Source organism: Macrotis lagotis, chromosome 5 (assembly GCF_037893015.1).
Source record: "Macrotis lagotis isolate mMagLag1 chromosome 5, bilby.v1.9.chrom.fasta, whole genome shotgun sequence".
NCBI lineage: Eukaryota > Metazoa > Chordata > Mammalia > Peramelemorphia > Peramelidae > Macrotis > Macrotis lagotis.
In genome coordinates, this window is record NC_133662.1 from 229,639,773 (window position 1) to 229,661,506 (window position 21,734).

The 21,734-nt window shown below is 43.8% G+C and overlaps 1 protein-coding gene, 1 long non-coding RNA gene and 1 pseudogene across 2 annotated transcripts in view; 2 read left to right on the forward strand and 1 right to left on the reverse strand.

Annotated features, from left to right (window-relative positions):
* LOC141488608 (methanethiol oxidase) lies at positions 1-8,305 on the reverse strand. The gene is made up of 12 exons (XM_074188827.1): positions 8,225-8,305; positions 5,766-5,819; positions 5,343-5,455; positions 4,919-5,104; positions 4,278-4,398; positions 3,001-3,183; positions 2,496-2,674; positions 1,693-1,771; positions 1,473-1,594; positions 1,062-1,154; positions 743-861; positions 1-484 (listed from the first exon to the last, which is right to left on the reverse strand). The coding sequence occupies exons 1-12, from the start codon at positions 8,226-8,228 to the stop codon at positions 322-324; spliced, it is 1,416 nt and encodes a 471-aa protein (XP_074044928.1). The 5' UTR covers positions 8,229-8,305; the 3' UTR covers positions 1-321.
* The window catches only part of LOC141488609 (uncharacterized), a 23,778-nt gene continuing 7,875 nt past the window's right edge, over positions 5,832-21,734 (forward strand). Inside the window, exons 1-2 of the long non-coding RNA XR_012468734.1 lie at positions 5,832-6,678; positions 15,858-15,957. This is a non-coding gene — a long non-coding RNA (uncharacterized LOC141488609). The remainder of the gene's footprint in view (positions 6,679-15,857; positions 15,958-21,734) is intronic.
* Positions 17,317-19,342, forward strand: LOC141490100 (gamma-aminobutyric acid receptor-associated protein-like 1 pseudogene; annotated as a pseudogene).

The following is a 21,734-nucleotide window of genomic DNA, read 5'->3' on the forward strand; positions in this document are numbered from 1 at the left end:
TTAAAAGTGTTTGGTTTATTAATACCTGCCACCAGTGGGAGTGTGGGGATGAGGAGATAATGGTAACACCAAGGTCAATCAAGAAACCATATAAAAATAGCAGATAATGAGCAAAATACAATCAGGGATCAAAAAGGCAGAATTACTTCTCAAAAGAGGGAATTATGTCCAAACCAGATTCCCTCCTCCCCCCCAAGGGCTCTGATGGGATAGGTTGGGGAAGGAAGTTGAAGACTTTTGGAAGGGAACAAAGGCCCCCACCAAGAGGCCTTCTGGGCAGAGCCTGAGGAGTGTGGGCTCAGATGTGGGGAGGAGCAGGCTTCAGAGCCAGATGTCAGAGGTGCAGTCACCCCCAGGGTAACGTATCTCATGGGCTAGGGCTGGACCCAGAGGTTCCTTCCCAAAATCCACCAGGAAGTTAGGGTTCAGGGTCAGGCCTCCATTTTCTGTGTCTACATCAATCTGCAGCATCACCGAGCCTTCCCTGGAAGAAAAGAGATATGATAGGAGAAGATATATGGGATGAGAAAAAAATAAGGTCCTCCAACCCTTGTGATTCTTTATTACTCCCCAAAACTAATCCATGGGAGTTTTTCTTCCCAGTTTGTCAGTGGAGAAGTATATGGAATGATGCTTACTAGAGAATTTTCAAGATAATCTGCGAGCTAGGTTTCTATTTAGATAGGAGAGAAGCTTGGGGAGGAAGGGGAAGGAAAGATCAGGGAAAAGAGCTGGTCCTTACCTAATGAGGGCAGGGTAGAACTGCTTATCCCAACCACTGTACAGGGAGGTGGTGACATAGAGACGGTTTCCATCCAAGCTGAGCTGGATCATCTGGGGCCCCCCTTGAATCTTCTTACCCTAGGGGAAAGAGCACCAAGAGCCTTACAGCCTCTGTTGAGATCTATTTAGATATCCTCTTGATTCCCCCCCCCCCCTTCTTCCTAAGGTAGAGTAAAGAGGGGAAAACTGATCATAAGTCACCATCCCAGGTCCTTGTGATGGCTTGGGGGGGGGGGATTGTGCGAGATCTCCATTCCTAGGGAAGGGGGTGCTTTTACCTTGATGATCAAGGGCTTTGGTTGTTCCTTCAGTTCTTTATCCTCTATAATTCGAACAGGACCTCCCTGAACAATGCTGCCCCCAAGGAATATCTGATCCAGAGAAATGATATAGAAAGTGACCACTCTTTCCTTACCTTTGAGTTGTATCCCAATAGCCATCTCTCTGCTCCATAACCCACAGCTATTCCCCTTAGCCTTGCTTCTGGGGCTCCCCTCAATCTGGTCAGCTCTCTTTGCCATCCCTCTTAAGCTTCTTGCCTTTCCTTCTCTCCTTTAGTCCTTTATCTTCTCAAATAGTGGTCGTTTCCCCCTCCTCCATCAGATCTTCTTTTCCTCCACTTTCAATTCCCATTTGGTTTTCCTCTACTGTGTCCCTGCCTCCCTCCCAGCTCTCTCCAGATCTACAACCTGTCCAGTCAGGCGGGGCCTTTGTGGGTCAGAGATGTCATACTGCCTCACATCACCATGTATCCAGTTGCTGAAGTAGAGGAACTTATCATCCAGTGACAGGAGAATATCTGTGATCAGGCCTGAGGGGAGGGAGAAAACCTGGCTTGATCATTGGATTCCCTGCCTCTGGGAAGAGGGCATGCCAATACCTCCATCCAGCCCTGCCCTTGGTGATTACCTGGCATGTCAGGCAGCATCCATCCCTCCACTTTCTTGGATGGCACCTGGATCACCTTTTCAATTGCCCACTTTCCTCCCTGAATCAGAGGGGAAGAACCAGGAGGGGTGGGAGAAACAGATAGGTTCAGACTTCCTCAGATTAGAAGAGGAGGAAAGTTGGTTACTAAGTTATTGAACACATTTGCTATGTTGGCAGGTTTTGAATTTAGTAAAAGGACCGAGACCATGGGAATGTGCAGGTAGGGGTAGTAGAGGTGAAACTGTGGCCTTGTTTTCTTGTAGAATCTGAGACTAAGGGGTATGGGTATTAATGAAGAGGGTAATGTCCCACTGCATTCTTATTTTAAAATTATTTTTGTGATGGTTACATTTTGATGTCCAATTGTCCCACTTCTTCTCAACTCTACTTTAGAGAAGGCCAACATTTTATATCTATATATCTATATCTTATCTATAGATATATCTACATCTCGCCATCTCTATAACCATCTCTCTCTCTCTCTCTCTGTATATAGAAACAGTATTTTTGCTAAGAAAATCCCAGAAAGAGTCAGACATGACTGAAATGACTAAACAATATATGGAACCTTAGAACTCATTCTTCAGAATATCAGTTCTTTCTAGCTGATTTGGATGATCATACTGCTCAGGATGACTTGGTCATTCATTTACTCTTTGAACAGTATCAGTGTTCTCTTGGGTCTGCTTATTTCACTCTGCATTACGTCATGCAAGTCTTTTCATGCTTTTCTCAAACCAATCTGCTCATCCTCTCTTACAGCCCAGTAGGATTCCACTCACTTGGGTCTTGTAGAAACGTTGGATATTAGAGCTGAGGGCACACCCCACAAAGCCCTGGGAGGCAGCAGGGTCATGCAAAAATCGGATTTCCAAAGGGATTAGCCCATCTTGCATTTGTAGAGTCTGTACAAGCTCATGTGTCTGCCAGTCCCAGACATGCAGCTGACTCCCGTACAGCCCTGAGAGGAATGGAGAATTAGGAATCAGAGAGGAGGGGAAGAGAATCTTTAGCTGTCAGGATGCAGGCATGGGATGGAGATGTGAGCAAGGGCAGGGGTGAGCAAGACTAAGAATCAAGGTCGGAAGTTTGAGGTAAAAGGTCCCAGGAAGAGAGAAAACAGAAAATCAGAGCCAAGTTGAGGATGGAGAAAAGAACATTCACCCCTAGACCCTGTCCCCAAGTGTCTACAGTCCAGGAATGTGAAAATTGGGAGAATTGAAAAATGAGGGTCAGGAGAAAATAGAATCAGAGTAGGAGGGCTTGAAATATGGAGGGAGCCCTCACCTGCAGAGACATCTTCAGGGTTGAAGCCATCCTTGAACACATTGGGGGCAGCCCACTCTGTGCTGATCATGACGTTGTGCCGGGGCTGATACCAAAAGTCATAGCCCATTGGAGCAGCGCCTCCAGGTCTCTCCCATGTTCCCTTCACCTCAAAGGTCTCCCCATCTAACAATACAAACCCTCCTGGAGAGAAAGCATTATAGAGAAGTTACTGTGAGTATCACCCCATTCTGAAAACTAGCCCTGTCCATATGTATAGACATAGTCCAGGCAGCATTAGGTGCCTGGACTATAGCTTATTACCTCCCAGGACTAACTCTCGCTTCACATTGCAGTAACAAAAAATAGGTGGTCTCTGGTACTTTATGCTATATCATCCATTTGCTTCCATCCCCTTAAAGGTAACTAGTTCTTCACATACGCTAAAAGGTTTGATGCCCTTACTTTGGGTCTCTCATTCTTAGAATCTTAAGACTTTGTAGTTCACCTTCTGGTACAGATGAAGAAACATGAGTTGACTGTGGCCACTGTTGATAGGAAGTCTTCCCTCCATCCCTTTCACAGCATTCCAATGCCCTAGTGGAGAAGGCTCCCAATATTCCTGCCCCCTTCCCCATCATCACTATCTGTTAACCACCATTTGAAGGCAGGTCAACTGGAAGAATAGGGCCCACCTGACCAAGTCAAGTCAACAAACATTAAACGCTGTGGAAAGTACTGGGGATGTGAAGAGAGGGAAAAAATACAGTCCCTCCCTTCACGGATTCCCAGGATCATCCTCCAGGAGACTGATCCTTGGGGAGATGTGGCTCACACCTGGCTCTGCTAAAGTCCCTGCCTCCTCAGCAACCACGGTCACTGAAGACCCAGAGAAGAAAGTCCCTGGCAATGTTAAATGACCCAAAGTCAGGAAAAAACCAGTTTTATCAATAGAAATAACATTCAGGAGGATGCAGGAACACTAATGACCATGAGTTCTTTTTTTCTGATTTGGAGCCAAAATGCCCTCTATGGCTTGTCTCCCCCATTTGAACATGAGCTCTGAGGGCAGACCTTGTCTTTTCTACTTGGGTCCTTGACACAGCACAGTGGTTGGCACATAAGTAAGGATATAATTGCCTTTTCATTCATTCATTTAATAGGTTAGAAGTAGCTCAGATTGCTCCCCAGTATCTAGGGTGAACTTAACCCTCACCCTGCCTCTGCAGCCCCCACCTAGATATATAGGTGTCTGCCCTAGGCTAAAGCCGTGGGCACATGAGATCCCTTCCCTTTACCTTTAGCGTTGCCCTTAGCATCCCCCAGGGAGCTGATCATCACCTCCCCACTGGGCAGACAGTGGCTAGTGTGTAGGTTGCCCAGGTCACACTTAGACTTCACTTCTGTGGGCTCCACAACCTGGAGGTTAGGGAGAAGGAATCAGCAACCAGTGTGACTTGTGTTCTCCCCACCATCCTTAACCCTTCCCTATTTCCTTTAGATTTCATAGAGATGAGGCAGTTCTCTCCTGAATTTTAATTAGAACATCAGAAAACTCCTCTTCCCATTCTAGAGATCACCTCTCTTTGGAGGGGGGGGGGCAATAACAGATACTGGAAACCTGGATTGCTGTGACTCCTACTCCCTCCAATGATGAAATACAAGTGCTTGACTATCCTTGGTTCCATCTTCTCTCCTCTCAGCTATCCTTACAGACAGATCTCCCCAGATGGGACTATCCTAGGCTTCTCCTATTCTTCAGTCTCCCGTTTCTAAGATCTGATTTTCCTCCTTCCCACTGAAGAGAGCTCAAGAAATCTGTTTGGGGGAGTTCTTTCTCCCTTTCCCATAGGAACAGAGGGAGGGAGTGGTCAGGCCTACTGGGGAAGCTGAAACATTGTGGATATCTAGTCTTGGCCAAGATGAGAGGGAAACCTGCCTTATGCAGTTTGGGGGCCCTGGGATCTGAGCCCACATCCACCACATAGATGCGTGAGGAAATGAGGCTGGGCAGGATGAGCTTGGTGCGGGATTTGCTTTTATCTCCAAAGCAACTGCTACAGGTGTTCCAGCCTGAATGGTGCAGCTCATCATTCAGGTATGGTACTGGCAGTCTGTGTATCACCTGAGAACAAAGGGGAAGAGTTTAATCAAAAAGCCCTACAAACTGAGAATGTGGTGAGACCTGACTGAGATGCCAAGACAAGAAGAATAGCCCAAGAGTTTGGATGGTCCCTTGGTTGGGAGGGAGATTAGACAAGAAGGGGATACCAAGAGTTTGAATGGCACTTTGGTAGGGGAGAAGGGGATGAGCAAGAGAGCTACAGGCAATCAATCTCCTGATGTCCCCCACCTAATCTTACCTGGCTGTAGCAAGAAGACTTGGGGTTCACATCAACAGTGGCCAAATAGTCAGGGGCATCTGTGCCTGTGTTTCGATAGATACAGGGCAGGTAGAGAATCTCCTCTCGGGGCCCTGACATAACAAGAATAAACAAGGGGGGGTCAGTATACACAGACCTAGTGGGGAGGGGGGTAAAAGCAGAGGGAACTAGGTAAGTTCTGAGAAATGGCACCATGAGGGGAGAGGAAGGGGCCAGAATACAGGGGAGCCCAGGAGAAGAGGCAGGGCAATGCCAAGCCAAATTTTGTTCAGCAGAGGAGCTGCACCCACAGTCATGTTTCAAGGTCATCAAGGTCAGAGCATCCTTCTGGCTTCTCCAAAGGGCATCCAAGTCCTGTGGCTACTGGCCCCTTTCCCACCCCCAGGCTGCCCTGGGACTTGCCTTTCATAGCTTCTTTGGGAGTAGGATAGCCAGGTCCACATTTTCCACATTTAGCTGTAAGAGAAATGAAAATTTGGGATCAGAGAGGTGCTTTACCCAGTAACTCCACTAGACATTAGCTTGGGTTTATTTCTTACCTTCTGTCACCTGCTCAGTTGGCACAGGTATCTGTTTGAGTTTCCCCACCCTCACCTTTGTTTTCTCTCCTTCATTGGCACCCTTTCCCTATTTTTTTTTTTTTTTTTTTTTTTTAGTTTTTTTGCAAGGCAAACAGGGTTAAGTGTCTTGCCCAAGGCCACACAGCTAGGTAATTATTAAGTGTCTGAGACTGGATTTGAACCCAGGTACTCCTGACTCCAGGGCCGGTGCTTTATCCACTGGGCCACCTAGCCGCCCCTCCCTATTCTTTTCTACTGGAATGTCCAAGAAAGGAAAGGAGAAAGTTGAACTTGGAGACCAAGCCTGCATGTATGTGTCTACCGAGTCAGAATCCAGGAAACTGAAAACCTCCTAATAGAGTCTCAGACAGTTGTCTTAATCCTCTGAACTCTGGGAAAAAGCACACAAAAGGAAACTCCCAAAAGGGACCCAAGCTGGGTGTGGTTAGGCAATACTCTGTCCTTCCTAGGACTCCTTGCCAGGAACCCTTATATAACTAGAAGCCTGGATATACTAGCCTCTAAAGGGACAAGGCCAAGCAACCATGTTGGCTTCAGTTTAGGTAGAAGATGGCACCAGACAGTCATTTCTAGAAAGCTGTGGTATGGTTTATGGGGACAGCAGTGGTAAAAATCATTGGGGTGGGGTTAGGGATAAGATATTCTGGAATGATTCCTGGGAAAAGGAATTTTTTTTTTGGCAAAGACTTCCACTTGTGCAGCTGCCAGATTCCCCAAAGTTTGGACTTTTGGAGGTAAGTCTGGAAGGGCTGGAGACTAGAGCTGCAAATTGAGAAAGAGCCTCTTTGGGGTAAATAGTGGTGGGAGAGGGAAGAAAGGAAGCTGACCCCGGTTCAGATCTCCTTGTTTCAGAGTTAATTTGATCTCTGATCCAGGAATGAGGGAGCTCAGATATGGGCAAGTCAGTGGAGAGCAAGAGGTCATCTTCCCTGGATCCCTACACAAGGACACTCCTAATGATAAACTTGCCCTGGGAATGAGTGGAGAGCATCAGCAGGGAAATGGCTACAAAAGAACTCCTGGGATGTTGGGTCCAAATTGGAATCTGCCTCCTTGAAATGTTCCACTTTGGTGGAGTTTGGGAGGGAACCCAGATATGGGAATTACGGAGACCTGTCTGCTCACTTTGTGGCCCCATGCTGACCATTTAGACTATATAGGGGAGAGCCCTGAACACAAGAACAGAGATAGAGACTTGGAGAGACACAAAAATGAGAGAATCAGAAACAAAAAGATCAGGTCCTGTCTCTCCAATGTAGCACAGTGGTCTGGAATCAGGAAGACCCGAGTTCAAGTGTGACTTCAGATACCTACTAGCTGTGTGACCCTGGGCAAATCACTTCACCTTGTTTACCTTAGTTTCCTTATCTGTCAAATGATCTGGAGAAGGACCTGGCAAACCTTTCCAAAAGGGGTCTCTCCAAGGTAGGGAAAAGCGTGGGCGCAGGAAAAATAGTTTCTCGTTTTGGTTCTACATTCCCATGGAACCACTTCTAGCTCCTTCTTCATCAGCCTTTCCGGAATTCCAGACACTGGATTATAACCATTTCTCGTCCTACCCCTATATTTCTTGAGCACCAGCTGGGATACTTTCTAGACAAACCCGCAAGCGTCCAGCCCACGTAAGGAACACGGCTAGGGGCAAGAACGTCACGTTATCAGAGTGGGTAACCAAAATTCTATTACCTAGTACTATCCACCAGGGCTGGTCCACCAAAGGTGGGTTAATAAATCAGGGTGGACCGTTTGGACAAAGAGAAAGAGACCTGAAACCTAAAAGGACTGGCCACTACTTTTCTTTCCCTAAGTGACCTAGGGCATCTGGGTTGCCTGGGCTGGCAAGAGCCAGGGCAGGGCAGGGAAGGAATGAGGGGATGATTCTTGGGTTCACAGACCCTGGAGACAGTAAACTGCTGATGTTAATCCTTCACCCAAATGAGGCAACATAAGGTCAATTAATGGGTGGACTTGTGGTTGAGTTGATACTTTCAGAAGGGTGGGGTGGAGCGGAGTGAATGCACTCTTGAAATTTTTCTCCTAATGTTAGTAGGACATAATCTGGGGATCCCAAGCCCAGCTGAACTGGAAGGGAAAGAAAAGTTCTCAGAGTCTTATAAGGACACTGGTCTTGGATTTTCTTCTTATCCACAGAGTGCCCCAAAAGTACTGGAAAGGGAAGAGAGGAACAACTTGGGCAGGAAAGGGGAGGACCCAGGCTCCCCCCAAGTTTTCCTGGTGTCATTATGTAGGGGAAGGAGGGAGAAGTGGCCTTTCTCTTACCCATGCTGTTCACCTCTGCTCTGCTGACTGGTTGTGGCTGGAAGAGGCTTGCAGTTGTGGACTGGGAAGGGGCAGAGGGAAGGAAATTTATGTAAGCGATGGGGGGTGGGGCAGGGGAGGACCTGGGCATCTGGCCAGAGGGAAGGAGCACAGCCTGCTAGCTGGCAGAGGCTTCCTAGTGGTCTGAGTCTTCTGGTGATTGTTTGAATAAAAGGACTGGGGGAAGGGTTACTGAGGAGGCAGAGGGGAGGTGACTCCTTGCAAGGAAATGCCCCAACAGTCACACTTAGATTCCCTCTGTGTTCTGGAGGGTATGACTTGGAGTGAAAAATAAATATGGAAAGTTTAGAAGGTGGCTAGGAGCCTAAACTTGGAGGGCCTTGAATACCAGGTTAAAGAGCTTGGATTTTAGTAACAATAATAATGATAATGATATCTTTGCTTTTTTTTTCTACTCTTTTTTTCTCCGATTCTATTCTTATATCAAAAGCCCTTTGTCCTTTTCCTCTTTCTTCTTCTCCTCTTCTTCCTTCTCCTCTGATAATCCAGACTGCCCAGGGAACAGACCTAATGTCCATCCTTCAGACTCTGCTGCCCTCCACTGACACACCAGCATCTCTAGGGTTAGGGAGAAGGGATAAGGTTCTGTCTGATCACAAAGGGGTTCTTGTTGAGTTTTGAAATGGAGAGAATACTAAGGCTCCCTATTATTATCTTTATTACTTCTCTTCTAGGAGTCCAATTTTCTGTAAGTCCCTGAGGGCTAAGGGATAGGATATGGAGAGCACTGTCAGCTCCCCAGGCTTAGTTGTGGCACGACAATTAAGTTCCCTGGTTTGGTTTTGTCTTTCTATAAAATGGGAGCACCTTTGCCCCTGGGTTACTCAGACCCGGAGAGAAGCTTCCTAAGGGTGATGGTAATCATGACAATAACACTGTCACCCAAACACCTGGTAAAGATTATAGAGCCCAACAACCTAATAGACCATGGGTGGAAAGAAAGGTGTTAAGGGGAAGAAGCTACTATTTAGACTTCTAGCCCTTATTCTCTTGTTTCCCCTCATCTACTGACAGGACAGTGTGACATCTATCTCTGATCATATCACCTTCCATTCTATGGATGGCCATGGGTTTAGAATCAGGAGATCCAAGTTCAAATCTAGCCACAGATTCTAGCTAGATGACCTTGGGCAAATCATTTAACCTCTGCTTTCTTCCTCAACTATAAAATGGGGATAATAGTACCTATCTCCCAGAGTTGTTTCGAGGATCAAATGAGATAATATTGTAAAGTACTTAGCAATACACATACTGGCACATAGTAGATACTCATCTGTTAGTGATTATAATTATCGTTATTAAAATCCAAGCTTTTTAGCCTGATATTCACAGCCCTCTGTGCTTAGAACCCTATCCCCCTCCTACCTTTCCATATTTATTTCTTCATTCCTCTTCCCCCCCTGCTGTACTGCAGCCAAGTTGGTCTGCTACTATTTTTTCCCAAAATGCATCTTGTGATTTCCTGTTACTAAACCTTTGGTCATGCTGTGCCTTAAGCCTGAAGTGCCTTCCCTTTCCATGTCTCTCTCTGTTAAAATCCAATTCATTCCATGGCACAATTGTTAAGGTGGAATGAAGAAACAGAGTAATCACGCTTACACTCTTGATTTATTTAGCAATGTATGTGACAGCAGAAACAAATAAGGTCCAAGGCTTGGGAGACAAAAACCCAGAACTTGCTTTCTCCACTGTTAATATGCAATTTGGAAGAAGTAAAAAGCAGATTTATAAGGACTGAGACATCTAGTTTCTTATTGGTGGAGGGCATCTGAAGGCCCTGAGGTGGGAGGGAGAGGGCAGGAACTGTGCTCAGGATCTAGGATAATCCTTTGCCTATCCTGTTTGTTGAATTGAATAGATGAACAGAAAGATTAGCTTGGGTTTTTTGTCTATCATTCCTTTTTAAAAATTTTTTCCCTAATTTTATTTATTTAAGGCAATGGGGTTAAGTGACTTGCCCAAGGTCACACAGCCAGGCAATTATTAAGTGCCTGAGGCTGGATTTGAACTCAGGTCCTCCTGACTCCAGGGCCAGTGTTCTATCCGAGGCACCACCTAGCTGTCCCCATTGTCCATCATTCTTGAAAAAGACCAGGATATCAGGGAGGTGAAGCCAAGACAAGCACATCAATTGGATTTAAGTGAGGGAGAACTGTGTGTTAAGTCACCAGCCTCACTTTCTCTTCCAGAGCCAACTGGATCCAGTGGCCAGATTTGAATCAGGATGACTGGAGATGATCTTGGATGAGAGCCAGGGTTAAGTGACTTCCCCAAGGTCACACAGCTAGTATGTGTCTGAGACTGGATTTGGTCTCCAAGGCCAGTAGGAAATATGTCACACAGCAACAATGGGATCCAGCATACAGTAAAGGGCTTCTCATCCATTCACTTTGGTCCATAAACTAAAGATATCCCTAAAACTCAGAAGCTTCTCTTTGCTTCAGTTTCTTCCTTTGATAAGGTTGCAAAACTGCCTTTGTCTTTGCAGACTGAGTTTTCCCCCATTCCCACAAACTGACTCCTTGGCAGGAATGACCCCACTGCATTTATATTCTCTTTTCCCAGAAACCTACTGAGGCCCAATGAGTGACTTTGTCTGCAAAAATCACTTTAATCTCCATAGATGAAAGCTGCAGGGTGGGGTTTTATAGAGCTAGAAAGTCTGGGGTGCCAGAGAAAAGGAGGTAGTTTAGGCCTAAGATTATTGGTGAACATAATTGTGGGTTCACTAAACCAGCTAGGATGAACAGGAAGCAAGATTGGTCCCTGGGGGTTATCTTGGACCTCAGAGTGAGAAACCAAGTGTTCAGAGGAGGGGCCCCCAGTTGGGCATCTCTTCATCTGGGAGTCCCATTCCCACCCCCATTGATGGAGAGGCCTGTAAGTTACAGAGTTTAGGAAAGAGGTGGACATAATAAGCACTTATATAAATGTTAGTTATAATAATAATCATAATCATAATTGTTGTTATTAAAATCCAAACTCTTTAGGTTTCATGCTTTGGTCCCTTTCTAACTCCCTGCCCTTCCACATATATTTTTTTCGCTCCTACTCCCTTACCATCTCTTCCCAAAATGCATTTTGTAATTTCATGTTACTAAGTGTTTGGCCGTGTTGTTTCTTAAGTCCTTAGTTCCTTCCCTTTTAAAATCCAGTTTGTTCCTTAGGGTCCAACTCAAATACCACCTCCTTAATGAATCACCCCCCCCCCACTAGTTGCAATTTGTGGAGCTTTAAGTCTAGTATAGAACAATAAGTCAATCACTCACCAAGACTGTTAGACTTTTGGGATAGAAAGAAGAAACAAAGCTTGCATTTTAATGTACATAAATAAGGACATACAAGTTACCTACAGAATAGATGGAACCTCGGAGCAGTTTGGGGAATGGAGTAGGAATGGTCCCCTAGAAGGTGGCATTTGAGCTGAGTCTTAAAGAAAACCACAGATTTGAAGAGAAAGAGATGAGGAAGGAGAGCATTGGACATTGGGAAGAACTTGTGTAAAGCCATGGAAATGGAAGATGGAGCAATATGTATGAGGAACTAGAAAGAAAGCCACTTTGACTGGACCATGGAGAGCATGGAAGAGAGTAATGTGTAAGAAGAATGGAGGGGTGGCTAGGTGGCGTAGTGGAGAAAGCACCAGCCCTGGAGTCAGGAGTACCTGGGTTCAAATCCGGTCTCAGACACTTAATAATTACCTAGCTGTGTGGCCTTGGGCTAGTCACTTAACCCCGTTTGCCTTGCAAAAACCTAAAAAAAAAAAAAAAAGAAGAAGAATGGAAAGATTAGAAGGGACTAGGTGTCATGAAAGCCCAGAGAGGAGAGAGTATCCAAGAAGAGAGCATGGTCAACTGTGTTAAATGCTACAAAAAAGTTGAGGAGGAAGAGGACTGAGAAGTGATCATTAGATAACTTAGGAAACTCTGTGTGTGTGTGTGTGTGTGTGTGTGTGTGTGTGTGTGTGTGTGTGTGTTGGTTTTTTGCAAGGCAACAGGGTGAAGTAACTTACCCAAGGCCACACAGCTAGGTAATTCATTATTAAGTGTCTGAGGCTGCATTTGAACTCAGATCCTCCTGACTCCTAGCTGCCCCCCAAAATATATTTTTTAAAAATAATTGAATTTTTTAACATCACCAAAGTTTCCCTTACTCCCACTTCCAGAGACATTGCATAGAGCAAAAATGTTCAATATATTGGAAGCATCTAAAATACATGCTCTATTGGACCCCCAACTCTGCAAAGGAGTGTATTTCAGGATATCTTTTCCTATTTCATCTTTGGAGCGATGCTTGTCCTTTGTAATTTTGTAGCATTGACTTTACAATTGTTTTATAGTTGTTTTTTCTGCTTACATTTTCCCAGTCACAGGTATGCTGGTAAATGTTTAGCAAACTGCTCTGTTGAGGAAAAAAATATAGGACACAATTTTAAGTTTAATCTGTATTATTATTTTCCCCAACAATTTTTTAGCCTGGAAATCAACAAAATAATATAGTAAGCCCTGAATTTGTCCACTTCTGAGAACTAAATGTTCACACTGAAAATATAACGGTCTTCCTTATTGACAGTTTGACTTGACTCCTGTATTCCTCTGGTCATGGTCGTGTATATCGTTTTCTTGATTCTGCTTTTTTTGCTTTGCATCAGATTATATAAATTTTTGCATGCTTCTCTAAATGCATATTTGTCATTTCTCACAGAACAATAATATACCATTACATCCATGGGCCACAATTTGTTAAGCATCCCCAAGGGATGGACATCCACTTTGTTTCCAATTTTTTGCTGTGACAAAAAGCACTGGTATAAATATTTTGGTTTAGATGGGGGACATTTCGAGAGAGTAGTTTTAACTGAATGATGAGGTTGGAAACCAAATCTGGGATCATGCCTGGGCTTTACCTGGACCGTGAAAGGACCATAGAGACTAGCCAGTTCACTCCTCATTCCACAAATGGGGAAATTGAACCACAGAGTAGAAAAGTGACTTGAAGGTTTAGAAGAGAATTAGAGATGAGGAAGTGAGGGAAGCACTCAATGTAGACAGCTTTTTCAATAAGTTTAATTGAGAAAAGAAAAAGAGGAATAGGACCATCATAACTGGGATGGGGGCACCATAAATATAGTAAATATATTAATCAGTAGAAGAGAAAGTGCTTTGTGAAATCCAGTGGGGGAGGCAGGGAATCCTTTATATCCTACTTTTCAGCTCTTTGAATCTTAGCACAAAGTCAGGGACGGAGTTGGCTGGGAAGAAGTTGAATAGATGAGACAGGAGAGGGATGGGGCCAATCCTTCTCTCTTCATGTCAAAACTTCTTGTATCTTTAACTGAAAAAAAAAGAGAGGCTATTTTGCATATTCTTTATATTAATAGGTTTTTTTCAAGTACTTTTATTTCCAGATCTATTCCTTCTCCCCTCCCTATCCAGTGAGTCATTCCTTGGAACAAATCATAAAAAAGAAATAGAAAAAAAGCAATTCAGCAATACTAAGAACTACATCAAGCATGGCTAAGTATATGTTTTGCACAGTTTTATGTCTGTCTGTTGACTAGAGGTTGTTTCTTGTCAGTTTACTGGCTCCCGATTCTTTTCCCAATACTGGGGAAAAGTTTGTGGGAATGGGGGAAAACTCAGCCTGCAAAACTCAGCACTTACTCCTTTTATCCTCACAAATTTTGTTCCAAAGTCAGACCTGTTGTTTGGAAAATTGGACTGTGGGACTGCCATGTCCAATGGCAGAGAAGAGACAGAGAATCTGAAGGTAGGTCCAAGGCCATATCCTGGCTCTGCTGTTCATTATCTGTGTGGCCATGGGCAAGTCACTTTTCTATTCTGTGGCTCAATTTCCCCATTTGTGAAATGAGGAGTGAACTGGCTAGTCTCTAGGGTCTTTTCATGGTCCAGGTAAAGCCCAGGCATGATCCCAAAGCAAGGTAAAAATGGTATAATTCAGTCAACCAACTGTGACTAGGAAGGGCAGGGTTCAGTTTGAAAGCCTATGGAAGCATGAGAGTCAGGATAATTACCTTCTAATAATCCCTTGGCTTGTTTCTCTGAAACTCCAGAGCCTCCAACTCACTTCTTTATTGGAGGCAAAAATAGGATTGTGAAAATTTCCTCTTGGTTAGACAGAGACAGAGACAGACAGAGAGACAGAGACAAAGAAAGAGCAGAGAGACAGACAGAGAGAGACAGAGAGTCAGAGACAGAGAGAGAAAAAGAGAGAGGGAGCAGAGACAGAGAGACAGAGAAAGAGGTGGGAGGGGGCTTCTATTTTGTCCCTCTCCTTCCAAATCTTGGATTTTTTTTTTGTGAGGAATCAAACCCTATTGCTAGTATTTCCTTGAGCTCAGAATTGGTGTGTGTTTGTGTGTGTGTGTGTGTGTGTGTGTGTGTGTGTGTGTGTGTGTGTGTGTTTACCATAAACACTATCTGTCTCGGCAACAAATCCTTTTTGAATCAGTAGTTTGAAGCTACTTGCAGTTTGAAGGAACAAGGAGGGCTACCTGACTAGAGAGGATGGACTTTCCCGGAGGGCTCTTAGAGAGAGAGGGCAGAGCAGGGTCTGTGGTTCGAAGGCCTGGCTATTCTATAACTCTTGTTTACCTGCCCTTTGCCTCTTGCCAGTCTGCTTATGTAACAGGTGAGTTATACTTGTGACATATAAGGGGCTGACCATGGTGGAGCAGCCCAAGCAGAACTATTGCTAGGCCTGCAGGGCTGGCAGCCTTCATGCCTCTCCCTCTCTACTAAGGGATCCCTAAGCCAGGGTCAGTTATGGAGGTTCCTGATCTCCAGAGAGAGGGCTCAGCGCCTCGAGGAGAATCCCTGGCTCTGGTTTTTCTAAAGGACAACAGAAAGCTACACTGTAAACAATGGAAATCGGGCATCATTGGTTTCTCCCATACAAAAGAAGTGTTGAACACAAAAAACACAAGAGCACCTGTTAAAATGACTTATAACTTCTTTACTCTCCTGGAAGGAGGTCACTTAAAATATAAAGCCAGGAAACATTTTTTTGCAGGTCCTATTGGCTCTATTGTCCAACCATCCTTTAAGGCCATATCTTCTGGCAGGTCAGGGAATGGACCCATTGTTCTCAAAAAGTGCTGAAGAGTTGGCTGGGAGCTCTTCCAAGGAGTTTAAAGGCTGAACCCAGGCTTTGCTCTGCTCCCTGGCCATCTTTTTTTTTTTTTTTTTTTTTTTTTTAAGGTTTTTGCAGGGCAATGGGGTTAAGTGGCTTGCCCAAGGCCACACAGCTAGGCAATTAAGTGTCTGAGATTGGATTTGAACCCAGGTACTCCTGACTCCAAGGCCGGTGCTTTATCCACTACGCCACCTAGCCACCCCCCTTTTTTTCTTTTTAAGGTTTTTGCAAGGCAGACGGGGTTAAGGTGGCTTGCCCAAGTCCACACAGCTAGGTAATCATTAAGTGTCTGAGACCGGATTTGAACCCAGGTACTCCTGACTCCAAGGCCGGTGCTTTATCCACTGTGCCACCTAGCCGCCCCGACTCTGACCATCTTTTTACCATCTGGGGCCAACCATCCACTTAACCTTTTCAGCCCCAAGAGCTCCTACCCTGGAGTTGCTTCCACTGGTCTGATTGGTATTTGAAATGAGAAGATTGGATTGGCTAGTCTCTATGGTCCTTTCACAATCCAGGTAAGTGATCATCCTGACTCATTATTTAGGGGGAGCCCAGCCATGCTTCACTTTATTCTCTGTTCATCTTCTTACTAACCTCCCTTCACGTCCCAACTCAAATCCTACCTTTTATAGGAAGCCCTCATCATTCTAGTGCCTTCCCTCTGTAGATTATTTCCTATTTATCTTCTATTAAGCTTGTTTGTACCTGTCTACTCTTATGTCTCCCATTAGGTGATGAGCTCCTTGAGGGCAAGGGCTGTCTTTTGCCTCTTTGTATCCCCAGAGTTTAGCACAGTGACTAACAAAGAACAAGTGGTTAATGAAAGCTTATTGACTTATTGACCTATAGAAGGTTAGAAGGTCTGAACTTTGCCAATTCTCTATGCTGATTCCACAATTTGATCATACAACTTAAGTCAGGTTGGGGAGGGCTTGTACCACTGCCCCCCCCCCCCACCCAGGGTTTAATTTTTGGAGGAAGTCTAACAGAATATTTTTGACTCTGTTCATAGGGTCTTATATATTTCTTACAAGGAGTGAAATAAAGACTGTGTCATACCTGATATGTAGTTAGTATCCTGTTATCCACTTATGGGGAAATATTTAGAGATCTTCCTGGGGCACTCCAAATTGAAGCATAATGAACCAAAAGAGAAAATGATGTTCTAGATTGATTTCTCCCCCCCCCATTGGAATTGGTTTGATTGAGCCCAGGTTATTTGAGGGTCAGTAAAGAAGAAGTTCACACGTATTTTAACCTGTTTAGGGAATGGTCCTTGGAAGCTAAAGGCAGGTGTGCTTTGGTACTTCACCCAGAACTGTCTAGACAAGTTGAGTTTATCCCTAGGGAGAAAGGATTGTTATTCTTCATGACTTCAACTTCAAGCAATCTGGTTTTTGTGCCAAATTACCCACAGGTAATTCTCCTAAGCTAACTTTCCAAAGTTTCCACAAAAGTTAACCTCACATTAGAATTTCATGGTTGCCCCATTAAAGAATTCATCATTTACTGACCCCTCTTCTAATGATGGACCTTTCTGTACTTAGCAATGTTGAACTTTGGGTAGAAGACACAATGGTCACAATGGTCAACTCCTTCCCTACTTATTAGAACCTGTTAGAGCTTGAGCTCTGCCAGGAGAGCCTTGGAGTATCCAGGAAAATTTCTGTGGGGCCATGGAGCATTGGGATAGGTACATGATAAAGTCAAGAAAAGCATCTGAAGTTGTGAGCACTCTCCTCGGGCTGGTTGGCAGAGCAGCGGGTGGGGGGGTAGACAGCGCTAAGGCTCTCTGGCTCTCTCATTGGACTCTGGCTGGGGGAAGCCAGAGAATTCATCCACTCCCCTGAGCCAGCCCCCCCCCCCCAGGGGAGATCAGAGACGCTGCAGAGCATCATGACATTCCAATACAAGGAGGATCATCCTTTCAAGTACTGGAAGAAAGAAGGGGAGAAAATTCGGAAGAAATACCCAGACAGAGTGCCTGGAATCGTGGAGAAGGCACCTAAAGCCAGAATCCCTGACTGGGACAAGAAGAAGTACCTGGTGCCCTCTGACCTTACCGTTGGTCAGTTCTACTTCTTAATTCGAAAGCAGATCCACCTTTGGCCAGAAGACGCCCTATTCTTCTTTGTCAACAACACTATCCCTCCTACTCCTGCCACCATGGGCCAGCTTTATGAGGACAACCATGAAGAAGACTATTTTCTCTATGTGGCATACAGTGATGAAAGCGTCTATGGGAAGAAGGCATCGCAGGACAGAACTGCTGCATTGGCTGGGGGGAAGTTTTTGACATGTATGATTGGGAAATGGGGATGGCACCCCTCTTTTCTGCCCTCTTCTTACCCTGCAGAATTAGCCTTTGTTGTGCTGGATAGAAGGGTCCAGTGGGGTGGGAGGGTTTGTTAGGTTGCTTTCAGGTAGTCTCTGTTCAGGAAGGACTTCCCAGTTTTCTTAACTTGGGGGGTGAGAAGCCCAGTTTGATACATTTGTAGGAAGATGAGAAACAGAAGAAAATGCTCTAATTACCCCAATTATTTGACCAAACCTGTTTTTATCATCTCTCCTTGGTGACATCTCTTCCATAGTCCTACATTGGGCTTTATTCTCCCCCTAATATTCCTAGATATCATTCTCTCTCTCTCTCTCTCTCTCTCTCTCTCTCTCTCTCTCTCTCTCTCTCTCTCTCTCTCTCTCTCTTAAGATTTTTTTTGCAAGGCAAACAGGGTTAAGTGGCTTGCCCAAGGCCACACAGCTAGGTGATTATTAAGTGTCTGAGACTGGATTTGAACCCAGGTACTTGACTCCAGGGCTGGTGCTTTATCCACTACGCCACCTAGCCACCCCTCCTAGATATCATTCTCAAAGGGGAATGTGACCCTAGAGTTTATAACCACTATTACCTGGCTTAATTGGGTTTTGTATCTCCAGACTTCACTTAAAAGATAGTATGGAGGCTGAGGGGAGAGTGTTTTCTCCTGAGTCTTCTATGGAAGTATTGGGCCACTTGACATTTCCTTTTTGTCCTTCTAAATTGAGGGCCAAGCCTGGGAACCAAAGAGGAAACTTGTTTGGCATTAGGACCCTAAAATACAATTCCTCCTTTCCTTTTTTTTTAAATCTTAAAGTGTGTAAACTTTCTTCACTTTCCTGTCTTTCTTCACTCCTTTCTTCACTCTCCTGTCTAACTTCCATTCTGTTTTCTCATGGAATGTCCCAGTGGAGGTGAAATCACTAAGAGTGTGGTTTTGAAGTCTGGATTTTGAAAAGGAGGGAGGGAAGGTTATATCACTTAACTGAATTTATAGAGAATCTTTGTCCCAGCTTCTGTATACCTTTTAGTACAGAACAAGAAATCCTAACTATCCTGGACTTAATTAACCTTCAAACATTCCCATCTATAGAATGGAAACCTTCCTCATCATTCCTAAACCCTACTATTCTGGGTACAGGGGAAGGTGGGAGGGGGACTAACTCCCTCATAGCATTCTTGCTCCCATGCACACATATATGGTTGATAAATTCAACTCCCTTGTTCTGTATTCATTCATCAAAGCTGCTGTTTAGAAAGTCCTGATTTATTTTTCAGTTTTATTGTTTTCTCTTTTGGGGAAGATGGGGGGAGGAAGGCAGGGAAAGAGGTGTTTGAGCTCAGCCATTTAGTTACATCTTTTGCTTTGTTGGAAATCTGGTCCCCTGTGATAGGGAGACACCTCTCTTTGTCAATTGTTGTACTAGCAGCAGGTTCCTGTGTAAATGAAGTTCTTGCTATCAAGGCAAGGAAATAAAATAATTGCACACTTTAAGATTAAAAAAAAACAAAAAAGAAAACTAGCTGAATCTACTCATAATAAATAATAAAAATAATAAACAATGAAATTATGTTTGTGTTTTAAAGGTGCTTAGGATTTCATTTTTTCAAGATACTTCAATGGGGAAAATTCCAAAAGAGGAGAAAAAAAATCAGTATCTGATTAGTATCTAGCCCCCCAAAAAGGGAATTGAGGAGACCTCAGCAACTATTGATTGATATTTCTTATTTCTTCCTATTTCTTGATCTCCATAAAATATTTTATTTTTTTTAACTTTTACAAATAGATATTTACTGTGAAGTTATAATAAGAACAGAAGTTTGAGATTTCTTTCCTGACACCCTCTGGCACTAATTCAGTCTCTGAAGGCTTAGGGAGAAGGTCCAGATTAGTTTAGCTCCTAATTCCTTGATCCCACCAAGTTCATGTCCAGATGCAAACTTCACTGCCAAGGCTGCTCTTCTCAACCATTGCTGGCGGGTCTTGAATGTTTTTCTTTCAGTTGACTTCTTGCTCTTTGGGACATTTATTGACTACAATTCCATGGACTCTAGAATCCTAGGAAGGTGAGGCATCCTCCCGATCTTTTGAAATGCAGTAACAAGATTGGAGACTTTTAGCCAGAATAGAAAAGATCATATGGGAAGCTAAGAACCAAGATTTTGTTCCCAGGGCTATATAGAGGAGAGAGACCTCAGGCCCTTCTCCTTATAGTTTTGTTTCTCACCAGAAGTTGTTGGCAAAGAAATCATCATTTCAGCCAAAGAGAGGAATGGTCTATGCCTATTGATGAACATGTGAGAAGAGAATAGACCTATTTCTGCAGAATATTTTCCATAGCAGATCATAATACCAGACGCGACACTGGTTTCAAGAATATAATATCCCATTATGTTTGTTATCTCAATTGAACAAAACAAAGTTGTAAAGGTATTTTTCCTTATATGCACATGGTGAGGTTCTTTTACGGGTGCAACTACATAAGTAATTTGGTGCAATGATCCTCTGGTCCTCACCATCAAGCAAGGCATAAAGCCCTATATTTGCCAAAGGTGTTCAGCACCATCCTAGTGGATATCTCGTGCAAAGTTCAAAATGTGAGATCATTTATCTTAATTGTAAAATGAGGATGATAATGAAATACTACATAATTCTGCAAACTTCTAAGTATTAGAGAATATTGTTATCATGCCCAAAGTTCATTCCCCAGGTATATTTTCTGATGTGGACAGATCAGAAGATAATATTTGCCTTTCTCTAGTTTATTTTATATTGTATAATATACACATATGCACATACTTTTGTTTTTCTGTCATTTTCAGTTATGTTTGACTTTTTTGTACCCCCTTTTGGGGGGAGTGATTTGTCATTTCCTTCTCCAGATCATAGATGAGGAACTGAGGCAAACAGGGTGAAGTAACTTGCCCACGGTCACAAAGCTAAAAAATATCTGGATTTGAAGATGAGTCTTCCTGATTCCCAATGCTTCATCCATTGTACCACCTAGCTACCCTAATATACACAGAAACACCCCCCCCCACATACACACAATATGTATTATACAAATATTTCTATTTACTTGTCCATGTAGATGTTTTCTCTCTCACCTTCTACATAAAATTTGTTTTGTTTTGTTTTTCCTGTTCTCTTAGTGCCTAGCACAGTTTTTGTTTGGAAGGCAATGGGATTAAGTGATTTGCCTAAGGTCACACAGTTGGTAAATATCAATTGTCTGAGACTGGATTTGAACTTAGTACCTCCTGACTCCAAGTGCTCTATCCACTGTGCCACCTAGCTGTCCCCATAGTAGGTTCTTAAAAAATGCCTGTTGAAGCAATCTTAGATGATGAGGTTCTCCCATATACTTTCTTTGATCATGAAGCCCCAGGGGGCGGCTAGGTGGTGGCTAGGTGGTGTAGTGGATAAAGCACCAGCCCTGGAGTCAGGAGTACCTGGGTTCAAATCCGGTCTCAGACACTTAATAATTACCTAGCTGTGTGGCCTTGGGCAAGCCACTTAACCCTGTTTGCCTTGCAAAAACCTAAAAAAAAAATCATAAAGCCCCAGAATCTCAATAAAACTCATGGCCATTCAAAAACTCATTGGCCTCAATCATCCACATAGAAAAAAGTCAATGGGTGAAGAACGTAGAATTTGATTAAAATATACAGTTGGATGGAGTTAACCTACCAGTTCATAGTTCTTTGACAGACAGATGGGCAATGGACTGGACCCAGACTCAAAGTAGAAAAAATTGACTTAATTACCTCTAGAAAATTGCCACAGCTTCTAATCTTTCTACAAAAGCAGATCTAATTTATAACACCACTGATCTTGTGTTGATGCTGTATGATCAAAAATAATGGAAGGACACAATTTCACAAGAATCCAAATTGTAGATGACTCAAAGACAATGACTAGAGAAGTGAATAATGGGTCTAAGCAGGCTACCATATTGCTGAGGATGGTTTGCATGA